Raw genomic sequence first — 13,683 nt, forward strand, 5'->3', positions numbered from 1 at the left:
CTCTCTCTCTCTCTCTCTCTCTCTTTTTTTAAAGAAGCCTAGGGCCAGGAGGTAACATGGAGATTAAGGCAGCTGGATCCCACATGGTGGACTGCATGGTTTGAGTCCCAGACCTGGTGGCTGGAAAAACACACCGGTCACATATGTGTGCATGCCCAAATCATGTGAGGAGAATGGAGGAGAAGGGATTACAGTGTGGCCTTCCCCTGGTGGGCGATTTCTCAGTTTCTCTCTCTATCTCTCTGTCTCTCTCCAGTGAGCACACTGGGTGGCACAGTCTGTGGCAAGCTGGACTGCAGTGCTGGAGTCACATGGGCAGCTACAGTTCAAATCCCCAGGTCAGCCTGGAAACACGCCCGGCATGCGGCCTAGCGCCCAAGATCCTGGGAACTAGAGGGCTGGGGAAGGACTGTACGTGGCCGGACCCCGTGGATGGTGCTCCTCTCTCTCCTCCCCTCTCTCGGGCACACATGCACACATGCCCTCTGTCATGAGAAAAAAGAAAAAGGAGGGACCAGCAGGTGGCGTGGTGGTTGGGGTGCTGGACTGGCCTATGGATGACTGCAGTTCGAGTCCCAGACCTGGTGACTTGCTTTTCATGTTCTTTCTCTTTCTCTGATTAAATTAGAGATAGCAATAATAATGATAAATACAACAGAGTGACTAATTCTTTAAAAGAGAGAGAGAGAAAAGAATAACAGTATCAACAAAATAGACCTCTGGTCCTACGCGCCTACCCGCTGGTCCAGCCACGACCCAGACCCAGCACCGCCCAGTGGAAACAGGCCGCAGTCACCTACATGTCGTAAGAGTGTATAGGGAGGGGACCAGCAGGTGGCATGATGGTTAAGGCGCTGGGCACTCCCACATGGCCGACCACAGTTCAAGTTCCAGACTTGGTGGCTTGCTTTTTTCTTCTCTGTGTGTGCCTGTCTTTCTCTGGTCAAATGAAAAATAATTGAATGAATAAATACAATTAAATAAGCAATTCTTTAAAAAAAAAAAAAAGAGTTTACAAGAAGATAAGTAAAAATAAACTAATGAGAGGCGTCTAGCACAATACATGCAAAATCGTATCACTCCCACGGGGCATCGGCCCACCGATGACGGCCTCGTTGACATTCTCCTTGTTCGATCTAAGTCTTTGCTACCTGCTGTGGAGTTTTCACTTACAGCTGTCGCGATCTGGATAAGCTCGTGACTCGCAGCTCCCGTAGGGACGGCGCAGCTAGGCTGCCGCACAGGCGCCACGGGCTGCTCTCCAAACACAGCCAGACCCTCTGACCTGTCAGCCCACGTCTCTCCTCTGTGCAAAACCCTCCTGAGGGCTCCTGTCCTCCGGGCAGCCCACAAGGGCCTCTGGGACCTGCCCCGTTCCCCTCTCCACCTCGCCGACTCAGTTCCAGCTTCGCTGGCTCTTCCCACTTCCTTGCACGCTCCAAAGTACTCCTGCCTCGGGGCCTTTGCACCTGCTGGTCCCACTGCCTGGCACGACCTCCATGTCGGGTCTGTGTCCAGTGTCTCCCCCTCCAGCACCTTCTTGCTGCCCTACATAATCCTGATCCTCCCAACCACCTCCCCCCACACACCTCAGCCCCCCCCCCGTGACATCACGTGCATTTGTACCTCACCCCAAAGGTCAGCTCTGGGTCCTGTTCCCAGTCAGAACCCCGGTACCCAGCACAGTGTCGGGCACACAGTAGGTGCTCAATAAACACTGGCGGAAAGACATGGCGTGAACAACGACCCCCATGTCCTCAGGGCCACTCAGGACAGGCCCTGCATTGGGCCTCCCGGCGCCTGCTCTCACTCTCCAAAGAGTCCCGGGAGGTCAACATCAAAACCACACACGCTCTTCACAAAGAAGCAGAGCCCCCCATGACCGCCTGGTGTCCTCTCGGCCCAGGCCGGGACCTGGCACATAGTAGGTCCCGAGAAATTCAGCCCTCGATTGCTCCCAGGAGTGGCGTGTGTCCAGGAGCACCAGAGGGGCCGGGAGGGGACACGGGCAGATTAGAAGGGTGAGAACAGCAGACGGGGAAGGGTCCGAGTGAGGCTATGCGTGTGGGGACACCATGGCAGCGTCTGGACAAAAGCCGGCTCTTCTGGAAGTTTCCCGGAGCCCGGCTCGTCACACTCCTCAGATCATCAGAAACCTGGGCTTCTCTGGAGACTTCTGTCTCTCTCTGTCTCTGTGTCACCCGCCCCCGGTGTCCAGTTCCACAAACAAGCTCTGAGCCCACGCTGTGCTGGCCGCTGCCAGGAGTGACCGGAGTGCAGCGGGGACAGCCCAGCCCTGCCCTCCCGGGGCTCGCAGCTCAGGGGGCACACAAACCCTGGGTGGTCAGGGCTGGCACCGGGGATCCCAGGGGCCACTGGACCCAGCCTGGAGACCAGGAGGGCTCCCTGGAGGAGGAGTTGTTGAGCAGGCAATGAAATAGAGCAGAGGGAAGCAGGGGCATGCTGGGTGGAGCATGAGTGAGACAGGACGAGTGAGGCAGAGGGTCCTGGAAGGGATGTTCCATGAGACTGGCCAGGTGGGCAGGGGCCAGGCAGAGCCTCTTTGGTTGTGGCTGTGGACCTGGGCTTTGTCCCTAGGGCACTGGGGAGCCACAGCAGGTTCTGAGCAGGGGGTGGGGGGCGGAGCAGGTTTTCATTTTGGAAAGACCCTTGGGGTGGACGAGCCCAGGGCCTCATCCCAGTGAAGACATGGGCAGTGGCCCCTTCCACGTCCGAAGACCTGAGGAGCGAGCACGTCTAAGGGGAGAGGCCAAGGTCAGTTAGGGACATCCAGGGACGATCCTGTATGATACTGAGACAGGCTCCCAGGGCCCAGGGGACAAGGCTGGGCCAGGACAGAGAAGGGTGAGGTGAGGTAGCAGGGGGTGAGGGAGCAGGAGGCCCCTCCCCAGCTCCCCGTCAGAGCCCTGCCCTGCAAGGGCAGCCCAGGACATAGTGCTGGACGAGAAATCAGGACAGGTGAGCCACAGGTATGGCCTCCTGCCCAGAAGTGGGCTGCAGGCCTCAAAGGAGCCAGGACCCAGGAGCTGTGCGAGGCCATGGAGATGCCGTGAAGATGTGCGTCCCTGCCCCGCGGCCAGCGGAGACCCCTCCCTAACACCCGCCCTCTGACCTCACGGAACAGGCCAGCCCCACCTCTAGCCCAGCATCCCCAGCTGACGGAATAGGTGCTACGTCTCTGTCTTCCGCAGGGACGTCGGCCGGGGCACCACTGCCGCCGTCTCGTCACTGCTGCACCTTCCGCCCCCACAGTAGCTGCTCACTAAATAGGTGTCCAATGCACGGCAGCCGTGGCACAGCAGTGACGCAGCTGGACCCACGTGGGGAAGGCCCCGGGGTCACGCCCAGGAGCCTCTGAGCACATCGTGCACACATGCATGCCTGTCGTCCAGGTGAAGCGTGGCATGGAGACCCCATTGAAGTGCTGCCTCTCTCTCACCGTCATGAAAAATATAAACAAACTTTTAAGAATCACGTGTAATTTTTAATTTTATTTATTCATTCATTTATTTTAATTTGATCAGAGAGAGAGAGAGAGAGAGAGAGGAAGTGAGAAAGCAAGCCACCAGGTCTGAGACTCGAACTGCGGTCAGCCATGTGGGAGTGTCCAGTGCCTTAACCACCATGTCACCTGCTGGCCCCCAAAATTTAACCATTTCTTTTTTTTTTTTTTTGGAGAGGTTGTTTTTATAGGGAGCGTGCGCTCGCCAGAAAGACAGAAAGAGACATAGAAAGCGAGAAATCATTTTCCAGGGGGATGGCCACGCCACAATCTCTTCTCCATTCTCTTCTCAGTATCTTGGGCATGCACGCACACAAGCTTGAAATGAGTTCTTTTTTTGTTTTGTTTTTTAAATTTTTATTTATTCATTTATTTTTTATTTTTAAATTTGACCAGAGAGAGACAGAGAGAGAAAGCAAGCCTCCGTGTCTGCGCCTCGACCTGTAGTCAGCCATGTGGGAGTGTCCAACGCCTTAACCTCCACACCACCTGCTGGCCCCCAAAATGAGTTTTAAGCCACCGGGTCTGGGACTCAAACCATGGTCAACCACATGGGAGTCTAGTGACATACCATTATGCCATCTGCTGTTCCCATGTTATTAATATTTTTAAATTTGCTATAGGGTAACACTCACCAGAGAGAGAGAGAGAGAGAGAAAATAATCCCCAGGTCTGGGACTCAAACCGTGGCCATGTGGGACTCCGGCACCCAAAACACCACTCCACCTCCTGGCCCATTTACACCCTACAGAAACATGAGCGAGTCAGAGTTCTCTCCAGAGCCTCAGTTTCCCCATCGGCAAATGGGGGTGCCCACTTCACAGGACTGTTCTGATGTCCACCGAGATGACACCTGTGGCCGCCCCGAGGTTGAAGCGTTGTTTACACATAGGCATTGTTTGCTGCTTTATCCCTCAATGGCCCCCAAGCTCACCAGGTAGGGCGCAAGCCCCGGTGGTTAGAGGAACTGCCCCAGGATCTTCACCTGCACCCCCTTCCTCCTCCCAGCGACCTGGTTCTTCTCCCAGTACCAAATTGGGGCCTTCGGCACAAAGAAGGTGAGGCAGCTGCCCCAGGAGGCCTGGCCAGGTCATGGCCCCTGGCCGGTGCCTGCCACACCCACCCAGGTGCCCAAACAGGGCCCCAGATCCTGGTGACTCGATCCCTCCAAATTCAGGTGCTCTCCCCAGGCTCCAAATCACCGAACCCTCTCAGGTCCGGCAGCAGACGGAGCCAGGACCCAACCAGGAAGGGCCTCCGAGCTTGGGACTCCAATGCCTGTGTCTTCGAGACCCGGTCTGGGGCGAAAGATGGTGCTGACCCGGTGTAGCTGGCTCTTCCTCAGTGGTGAGCGAGAAAAGCACCCCTTAACACCTCCACCCCATGAGGGCTTCAGGGAGGGGAGGGGACCCCCAGCCTGGGAGCGGGAAATCCAGCATGCTGGGTAGGGAGGGCAACTCTGCTTCTCACAGACACAGTTTGTGTGTCTAAAAGGCTCCAGCATGGGGCAGGCCGGGGCAGTCCCCTGACAGGTTTGTTTGCGGGGTGGGCCTTAAATATTCTTTCCTTTCTTTTTTGGTTTTGTTTTGTTTTCTTTAAGAATTACCTTATTTAACTTTATTTATTTATTTATTTTAATTTGACCAGAGAGGGACAGAATGAGAGAAAGAGAAGGAAAATAAGAAAGCAAACCACCAGGTCTGGGACTCGAACCTCAGTCAGCCATGTGGGAATCCAGCACCCTTAACCACCATGCCACTTTCTGGTCCCGGGCCTTGGACATTTCTAAGAGCAGGACATGAACCAGGGTAGGGGAGGCTCTATTAAATACTCTTACATTCACGTGGTGAACCTTTCTGGAGCTGGGGAGGCCTGAACTAGCGTCATCCTGACCAACAGCTCGGCGGTCCTGAGGATGGAGCTTGGGCAGTGGCCCTCCGGCCCCAGCCTCAGCTTACTCACTGGCAGGGGCTTCTGAGGTCACCATAAGCAGTACCGATCAGTGCCGTCTGTACTCCTGGGGCTGCTCTAAGTGCTTTAAACCTCATGAGGTGAGGCCCAATCAGGACCCCCACTGCCTAGACGAGAAAACTGGCTCAGAGAGGCAGAGTCACTGGCCAGGGTCACACAGAGGCAGAGACAGTGGCAGGGCTGAGTGCTAAGCCCACAGCTGCTCACTCCTAGCCATGCTCGATCAGCCTGGAAAGTACCAGAAACCAGGCCAGGCGTGTAAGTACTTCTCACGTGAGAACTACCCCAGCCCCCCCTTCCGGGTGGCCACACATGATCCGGACCCAAGTGGCCCTGACCAGCTCGTCAGGTTCAGGGCTTCCCTGTTCGGTGGAGACAGAAAGGGGTGGATTAGCAGCACCCCTCCTTCCAGCCGCGGTGGAGCTGGAGGAGGCAGAGGAGGAGCCCTGGACTGGGAGTGAGCCCCAGGGCGCCCCCGCACCGCACCGCACCGCGGGAGCAGGGACGTAGCTGGGTCCACTGAGTCAGCTCCGTCCCCTGAGGCTCGGTTTGGGGAGTCTCGCGCCGGGAAAAGCACAGGTCCTGCAGGCTGGGCGCTCGCGCTGGCTCTGTGCAAGGTGACCCGCGGGAGCAGAGTCAGTCTTCACAGCACGCAACCTCCCCTCAACCCCCGACCCCACCCCACTTGCTGGATGCCAGGCACCCTTCCAAGCCGTTATGTGGGCGGAGCCCTTGCCACAACCTAGGAGGCAGGTATCCTACCCCACGTGACAGCCGAGCAGACACGTGCACCGAGACCGTCTCCCCAAAGCCTCGCGAGAGCCGCTATGAAGGCGAAGCGGCTAGGAGTCTGGGGGTCAGAGGGCTGCAGGTTCAAAGCTGGCTCTGCCCGTCTTTGTGTACACGGAGGACCTTGGGCTGCAGACGTCGTCTCTCTGAGCCTGATCCTGCCCCCGGTCACCCTGGGAATCAGTCAAAGCCGCCACATGAGACCCCTCTGGCTCCTCTCCCTCAGCCACGTTCCTGAATGCCAGGGCCGAGATCTCCGTCACCCCAGAGCCTGCCCAGCCGGCCGAGGGGGACAACGTCACGCTGGTCGTCCGCGGGCTCTCGGGGGAACTGCTGGCCTACAGCTGGTACGCGGGGCCTACGCTCAGCCTGACTCACCTGGTGGCCAGCTACATCGTGAGCACAGGCGACGAGACCCCCGGCCCAGCGCACACGGGGCGGGAGGCCGTGCGCCCCGACGGCAGCCTGGACATCCAGGGCGTCCTGCCCAGGCACTCGGGCACCTACATCCTGCAGACACTCAACAGGCAGTTTCAGACCGAGGTGGGCTACGGACACTTGCAGGTCTATGGTGAGACACCCCTCTCCGCACCCCTGTACCCCAGCCAGGCCCTCCCTGCTCCTCCTCTAAAAAAAAAAAAAAAACAGGAAGAAAACGTTCCAATTATCAGAAAGGGGAAGGCATCAAATAACATTAAAATGCTCACCTCCTTCAGGATGGTCTCCAGGATTAGACCTGCCTCCTACATTCCTTCTATGTCCCTCTAGCTGAGGATTGAGGGGCACTGCCAAGATAGGGCTGTGCCCCTCATCTGGGGCAGGGAGGCCCTCAGAGCAGTTGGTGCCTGGCCCCCTCCCCCTGTCTCTCGCCCGACAGAGATCCTGGCCCCGCCCGTGGTCATGACCAACAGCACAGAGTTGGTGGAGCGCCGAGACACCCTGCGGTTGGTGTGCAGCAGCCCCAGCCCGGCCGAGGTCCGCTGGTTCTTCAACGGCGAGGCCCTGCCCATTGCCATCCGCCTCGGCCTGTCCCCGGATGGCCGGGTGCTGACCCGGCACGGCATCCGCAGGGAAGAGGCCGGAGCCTACCAGTGTGAGGTGTGGAACCCAGTCAGCGTCAGCCGCAGCCAGCCCCTCAACCTGACGGTGTACTGTGAGTCCTCCTGGCCCAAACCTCATGGCTGGGGAAACTGAGGCCAGAAGAGGGGCCCCAGGGCACACAGCTAGTCGGCAGGCCAGCTGGGCTTAGGAACTGGGCTCCTTCTTAAGAGTCACTTGATTCATATTCTACAGCACACAGACCACCTTTAATCAACCCTCACACTGGAAGCAGCACCATAGGACCCAGAGGCTTTGCAAGGGAGCAGGGGTGGGGGGAGGAAGGGGAGGGGTGGGAGAGACCATGAGAAAAAAAAAACAGAACCAAAGCACACAGTCATCCCCGGGGCAGTAGGCACGCAGTGTGGAATCCTGGGAAAACGAATTGCCGAGGCACGCAGTGTGGAATCCTGGGAAAACGAATTACCAAGGTACATCAGGTCAACAACATAGAAAAACGTAGAGCCTAGAATCCTAGACTCCTTCGAGCAGAGACTTCTGGATTTCGAAAGCACTGACTTCTAGACTCTGAGAAGCCTAGCAACTCTAGAAGCAGACATGCTTAGAATGATTCTAAAATCTTAGAGTCTAGACTCTTTAGAAACATTGATTTCTAGAATCCCATAATCCTAGAACTTAGAAGCACTCACTCTTGAAGCTCTAGAATTCTAGACTTGTAGAATGGCTTGTCAGAAAACAAAAACCATTTAGACTTTTTATTTATTTATTATTTTTAATGGAGTCACAGCTTTCAAAAATTCCAGGAAATGTTCCCTGGCCCACCATACTCTTTTCACAGAAGAGAAAACTGGAAAGGGAAGTGAATCTCAAGACGCTAGGGCCAGTTAGACTTGAAGGTGGGGTCCGAAAAGGCGAGAGCTCTTTCTCCCCTGCACCAGCCCAGATCTTCCCAGGAACCCAGTCTGGTGGAGAGGGAGCTGGGGTGCCTGCCTCTACTCCCATCCCCCTCTACTGCCCCGTGTCTCTCCCTCCTGCCCCCACAGTTGGCCCAGAGCGCGTGGCCATCCTCCAGGACTCCACTGCCCGCACAGGCTGCACCATCAAAGTCGACTTCAATACGTCCCTCACCCTGTGGTGCGTGTCCCGGTCCTGTCCGGAGCCCGAGTACGTGTGGGCCTTCAACGGGCGGGCCCTTCAGAATGGCCAAGACCACCTGAACATCAGCAGCATGACGGCGGCCCAGGAGGGCACGTACACGTGTATCGCCAAGAACCCCAAGACCCTGCTGTCTGGTTCTGCCTCTGTGGTGGTCAAGCTCACTGGTGAGTCACCCTCAGCCTGGCCACCACCCCACCCCAGGGAGACCCATCAGGGTAGAGTGCCACTTGCCCAACAGATGACTGGACCAATGGTGGCTTCCCAGTCCATCCATTGGCCAAGGGACAAAGTGGCACATAAGGTGAACCCCACTTCACCAAGGTGGTAACAGAGACGGTCCCTGCCCTGTCACCTGGAAAACTAATGGCAAATCAGACTCTCTTTCTTGAGGGTGACAGTGTGGGAAATGGATCACATGTCCCATGTGGTGGGGTGGTGGGGTGGGAAACCATTCAGATTTCCTTCATGTGGGTGCCCCTGCTCTAAATCCAGTCACCAGCTGCTCAGGGACTTTTGCCACACAGACAGCTGAACTGCCCTGCAGCCAACTAGGTTCCGGGTTATTTAGCCCAGGTGACAGCTGATGGAAACAGCCAGAGGCACTGTCTTCTTGCCTCTGTCCTAAGAAGGCCCAGGGCTGGGTAATCCAGGCAGCTGGCATTTGGGGGCGCCATTGAGATATCTTCTCATCCCCTGGGAAAGTTGGCTTTCAACATTAGGGCCTCATTCATTCCACCTTGGTTCCTTCCCAAGTAGCCCTCATCTCCTGGGGACAGTCCTTCCTCCCCTCCCTCCCTCCCTCCCTCCCGCTAACAGGCTGGGTCTCATCCAAGGGTGGATACTCTTTCACCCAAAGCAGAAATGGCATCCCCAGAGGTAAGTGTACCACCTTCCCCACCCCACCTGGGTCTTGGCAAGCTGGTCCTGGCAGGAGTCAGGGGGGTCGACCAGATGACCTCAGGCACTTCCTGAGCCCTGCCTGGGCAGGCCAGCATGGGGGGTGGCCAAGGTGTGCAGGTATGTGTGTAGGGGGGTGGATATGAAGCCCCCACGAGCTTCCAGATTGTCAGCAACTCTTTGCCGAGTACCAGGAAGGGACAGAGGAGAGGAGACACCACCCTTTCCCCACCTGGGGGGAGACTCTAATCTGATGGAGGAGACATGGTTTCGGGCCAAGGGGAGATGGCCCTGGAACAGGGAAGCATGGCCTCTTATTCAAGGAGGCTGCCAATCAAACAAAAGCAGTAAGGCCTCCTCTCCCATGGGCTGCCGCGCAGAGATGGGAGACATGGTGCCCACCCTCAGTGAGCTGTCAGTCAGATGGAGGAGACAGTCTGGGCTTGGGGAGAACTTCTGTCCTGAGAGGGAGGCACGGCCCTGTTTGTCTCAGAATTCCTATCAGATGGCGGAGACAGAGCGTGTGGCTACCTTTGGGGTGCTCCCAGTCCGATGGGGGAGTACAAGGCCCCACTTTCTAGGAATTTCCCATATGATGGGAGAGACATGTTCCTCAACTTCTGAAGTCCCCACCAGCCCGACAACTTGCCCAGTCTGATGGAGGAGACAGCCCCCCACACCCTACAGGAATGTCCAATCTGATGGAGGAGACATGGCCTCCCACCTCTAGAATTTTTCAGCCTGATGGGGGAACTATAGGCCCACATTTTGGGGTCTGCTTTCTGACAGAAGAGACATGACCTAGGGGGTGCATAACTTCCAACCACCTAACTGGGGAGACACAGCCCCCATATTCTGGAATTTCCAATCTGATAGGGGAGACATGGTCCCTATATTTTGGAATTTCCAATCTGATGGAGGAGACATGGCCCGGCCCTCCAGGGTCTTCCAGTTTGACGGAAGAGACACCCCCAGAGGCTGGAATTCCTAGTCTGACAGGGGAGACACAGATCCCTAGCAGGAACTCTTGGGTCACAGAAGCCACCATCCCCACCACCCAAGTCACCTCCTTCCTCTGTCTCCTTCCCAGCACCCCACAGGGGAGCACCCGCCAGCAGGGGGGGAGGCACAGATTTGCCAGCAGGGGGGGAGGGGGACGCATGCCCGGTGAGGCCCGGCCCACCCAGCGCCGTCCTCTCTCCCCAGCGGCGGCAGTCGCTATGACCATCGTGCCGGTGCCCAGCAAGCCCACGGAGGGCCAGGACGTGACGCTGACCGTACAGGGCTACCCCAAGGACCTGCTGGTCTACGCCTGGTACCGCGGGCCCGCCTCCGAGCCCAGCCGGCTGCTCAGCCAGCTGCCGTCCGGGAACTGGATCGCAGGCCCGGCGCACACGGGCCGCGAGGTGGGCTTCGCCAACTGCTCGCTGCTGGTGCAGAAGCTGAACCTCACGGACGCCGGCCGCTACACGCTCAAGACCGTCACCCTGCAGGGCAAGACCGACACGCTGGAGGTGGAGCTGCAGGTGGCCCGTGAGTGGGGCGGGGGACTCGGCCACAGAGTCCCACGTGGGCCTCTGACCCCTCCTTAAGGGCAAAGGCCAAAGGTGGATCCGTCTCCCTCATCAGACTGAAGGAAAGGGCCTGACTTTCACCTGACTCGGGGGTCATGGGGCTCTTTCCTCTCCTATCGAACTAGACGAGGTATACACAGGCCCCTCCACTCGGCGGGGAGCTGCTAAAAGTGACCACCGCGCGCTCTCACTAAGCGCTACTCCAGACTGACGGTGCTCCCAGAGGGGGCGCGGTCTGAGGACCCGCTTCCTTTCCCCTGCAGACAGGTGGGCCCTAAGACGGGATAGCAGCTGTCCCACCACGCTGGGGAAACAGCATCCCCTAGCAGACTGGAGGTCTGAGTCACACCTCCCTATTCAGACTGGGAGACGCTGGGCCACAGGGGTCATGTGTCACCTTTCTGCAGCAGGCAGAGGACAGGCAGGTTACCGTAGGCAGTGGGGCTTATCTCCCAGGCTGAACACGGATGCTCTCCTTTATGAAGATGGAGGCTTTTGGGTGGGGGAATTAGGTTTCTTCCACTAGATTGAGAGTTTCTAGATGTTGGGGACCCTGTCTCTTTATGAGACTGGGAGCTCCCAGAGACAAGGACTCTGTCTCCTCCCTCAGCCTGGCAGCTCCCAGAGTCAGGGACTAGGGCCATGTCTCCTCCATCAGGCTAGGAGCTCCCAGAGACAGGGACTCTGTCTCCTCCATCAGGCTGGGAGCTCCCAGAGTCAGGGCCATGTCTCCTCCGTCAGGCTGGGAGCTCCCAGAGTCAGGGACTAGGGCCATGTCTCCTCCGTCAGGCTGGGATCTCCCAGAGCGAGGGCCCAAGTCTTCCCCATCAGTCCAAGCCACCACAGATGTCCCAGAGACCATGGCCCTTGGAGAGGTCTCGGTGTCACCCACCAGGCAAGGAGCTCTAGGACACAGGACTAAGTTGCTCTCCTGAGTCCTGAGGTTTGCCTCCTGGGTCAGACCGGGCACTCTCAGGAGCCATGTCCTCTGAGTCAGGAAGGGTGCCTGCCCCTCAGACCCAGGATCAGGGACCGAACCACTCTCAGGGCCCCCACGCCCCCCTCATCCACTCACAAGCACACGAGCTTCTGGGTCAGGCTTAGGGCGGAGTGCTGCTCTCTGGCAGGGCCACCCCCAGCCTCGCCATCCCTTTTCACCCTGTCTCTCTTCTCACAGTCAACCTCCCTCCCTCCGAGGACCACCGCCACCCTCCTGAACCTGAACCTGGCACAGGCTGAGCGTGGGCGGGTGGGGCGGGGAGGTGGGGACTGGGCAGGGCAGTGGGAAGGGGGCCACTGGGGGCTGGGCCTCCCCCTCCATGACGGCCTCTTTCCCCCTTTCCTCGTCCTCCCCCTGCAGCCCTGGAGTAGCAGCCTGGCCACCAGACCTCCGGAGACGCAGACCCTGCGCCCCCTCCCGGCTCTGCCCTGAGCGGACCTGCTCCCACCCTAGGTTAGGGCCGGGCAGCTCCTCAGAGCTGCCGAGCTGTGGCAGAGCCCGAGGCCATAAACGTCCTGGTTAATGCACGTGTGTGTCGGCCTTTTTCCTTGCACCTCGCGGCCCGCCAACCCCGGGCAGCCGAGCTTCGGTCCTTTCCCGTCGAAGCCTAGGCTCAGCCTGACGCGCCTGCGCAGAGATGCCCAGCGCAGAGTGGGCGCCCCTGCTCGGCCCAGGGCCTCAGGTCCGCCCCTCTGCTCCCCAGGTTCCAGTTGAGGTCCTGCCCCCCCAGTAAGCCGAAGACCCCCGTCCCCATGGGCACCAAGCATAGTGGGGTCCTATGGGACACGGCTCCCCTACATCGCGCCTCACATCACCACTTGGACCTGAAGCAGGGCCGCTGTGCCCGACGGGTGACACGGTTCTCCTGGAGAGTCCCAGAACCTCTGGTCCTCACCAGTCTAATCGGATGTCCCTCAGGTCCCGGGGTTTCCTGGGATCTCCCGTGTCTCTCCAACAGCCCTACGATCATCCCCCCTCCTCCTCCTCCTCCTCCTCCTCCTCTAGATAATAAATGAATGCAAATGAGACAGGGATGGGCTGAGGGGTGGAGAGCTGGGGTGTGAGTCAGAATGCGTGTCTTCCAGTTCTCACTAGCAGAGCCTGAGCCACAGGCCCCACCCAGCCAGGATGCCCCACTAAGGGAGGATCTCGATCAGAAGCGGTGATGGCAGAGTCCAGGCTTTGGATAGAAAGAGAGGTCTGGTCAAAGATGGAAATGCCCTTCTGGGGAGCCGTGCTGAGCTGAGATGCCGAGTGGTAAAAGATCTCTAGATCAAGGGTTTTCAAATCTGTCTTTTAATCGTCCATTTGCCATGAGTTTACTGGAGCCTCAATTTATCAGTACAAAGGTGTGAACTTGAGGTAGACCAGAGTTTTTCTAACCATTTTCAGATGCATTTCTTCAAATGCAAGTTTACTTCGCAGGTCACTGTAGCAATACAACAAATGTAGATATCGATCAGAAGCTATGCTCCCCCCCATTTCTATACTCTTGAAAAAATTTCTTAAAATGAAATATTTGGATTACAGAGGCAATGAAAATGCAAAATATCAAATCAGAATCAAATGGCTATAAAAACACTACATGCAGGGTCTTCAAAAAGTTCACGCAAAATACATATTATAAAAAAATGGGGCCAGGAGATGACATAGCAGTTACATTGCTGGACTCTCACATGGCCAACTGCAGTTCCAGTCCTGGACCCAGTGAC

At 57.5% G+C, this 13,683-nt stretch overlaps 1 protein-coding gene across 1 annotated transcript; it reads left to right on the forward strand.

The window, feature by feature from the left end:
- Window positions 1–4,833: 4,833 nt before the first annotated feature.
- CEACAM16 (CEA cell adhesion molecule 16, tectorial membrane component) lies at window positions 4,834–11,182 on the forward strand. Its single transcript, XM_027767177.1, has 6 exons — window positions 4,834–4,870; window positions 6,510–6,854; window positions 7,161–7,436; window positions 8,386–8,664; window positions 10,604–10,930; window positions 11,097–11,182. The coding sequence occupies exons 1-6, from the start codon at window positions 4,834–4,836 to the stop codon at window positions 11,180–11,182; spliced, it is 1,350 nt and encodes a 449-aa protein (XP_027622978.1).
- Window positions 11,183–13,683: the final 2,501 nt, after the last annotated feature.

The sequence above is a fragment of the Tupaia chinensis genome, unplaced genomic scaffold (assembly GCF_000334495.1).
Source record: "Tupaia chinensis unplaced genomic scaffold, TupChi_1.0 Scaffold000067_1, whole genome shotgun sequence".
In the NCBI taxonomy this organism is placed as follows: domain Eukaryota; kingdom Metazoa; phylum Chordata; class Mammalia; order Scandentia; family Tupaiidae; genus Tupaia; species Tupaia belangeri.

Bases quoted from the DNA above. Each gene is read 5' to 3' on its own strand.
- CEACAM16 (XM_027767177.1), top strand. From the start codon at position 4,834: ATGGTGCTGACCCGGTGTAGCTGGCTCTTCCTCAGTG. The intron at 7,437-8,385 runs GTGAGTCCTCCT...CTGCCCCCACAG, and splicing joins CCTCAACCTGACGGTGTACT to TTGGCCCAGAGCGCGTGGCC. The intron at 8,665-10,603 runs GTGAGTCACCCT...CTCTCTCCCCAG, and splicing joins TGTGGTGGTCAAGCTCACTG to CGGCGGCAGTCGCTATGACC.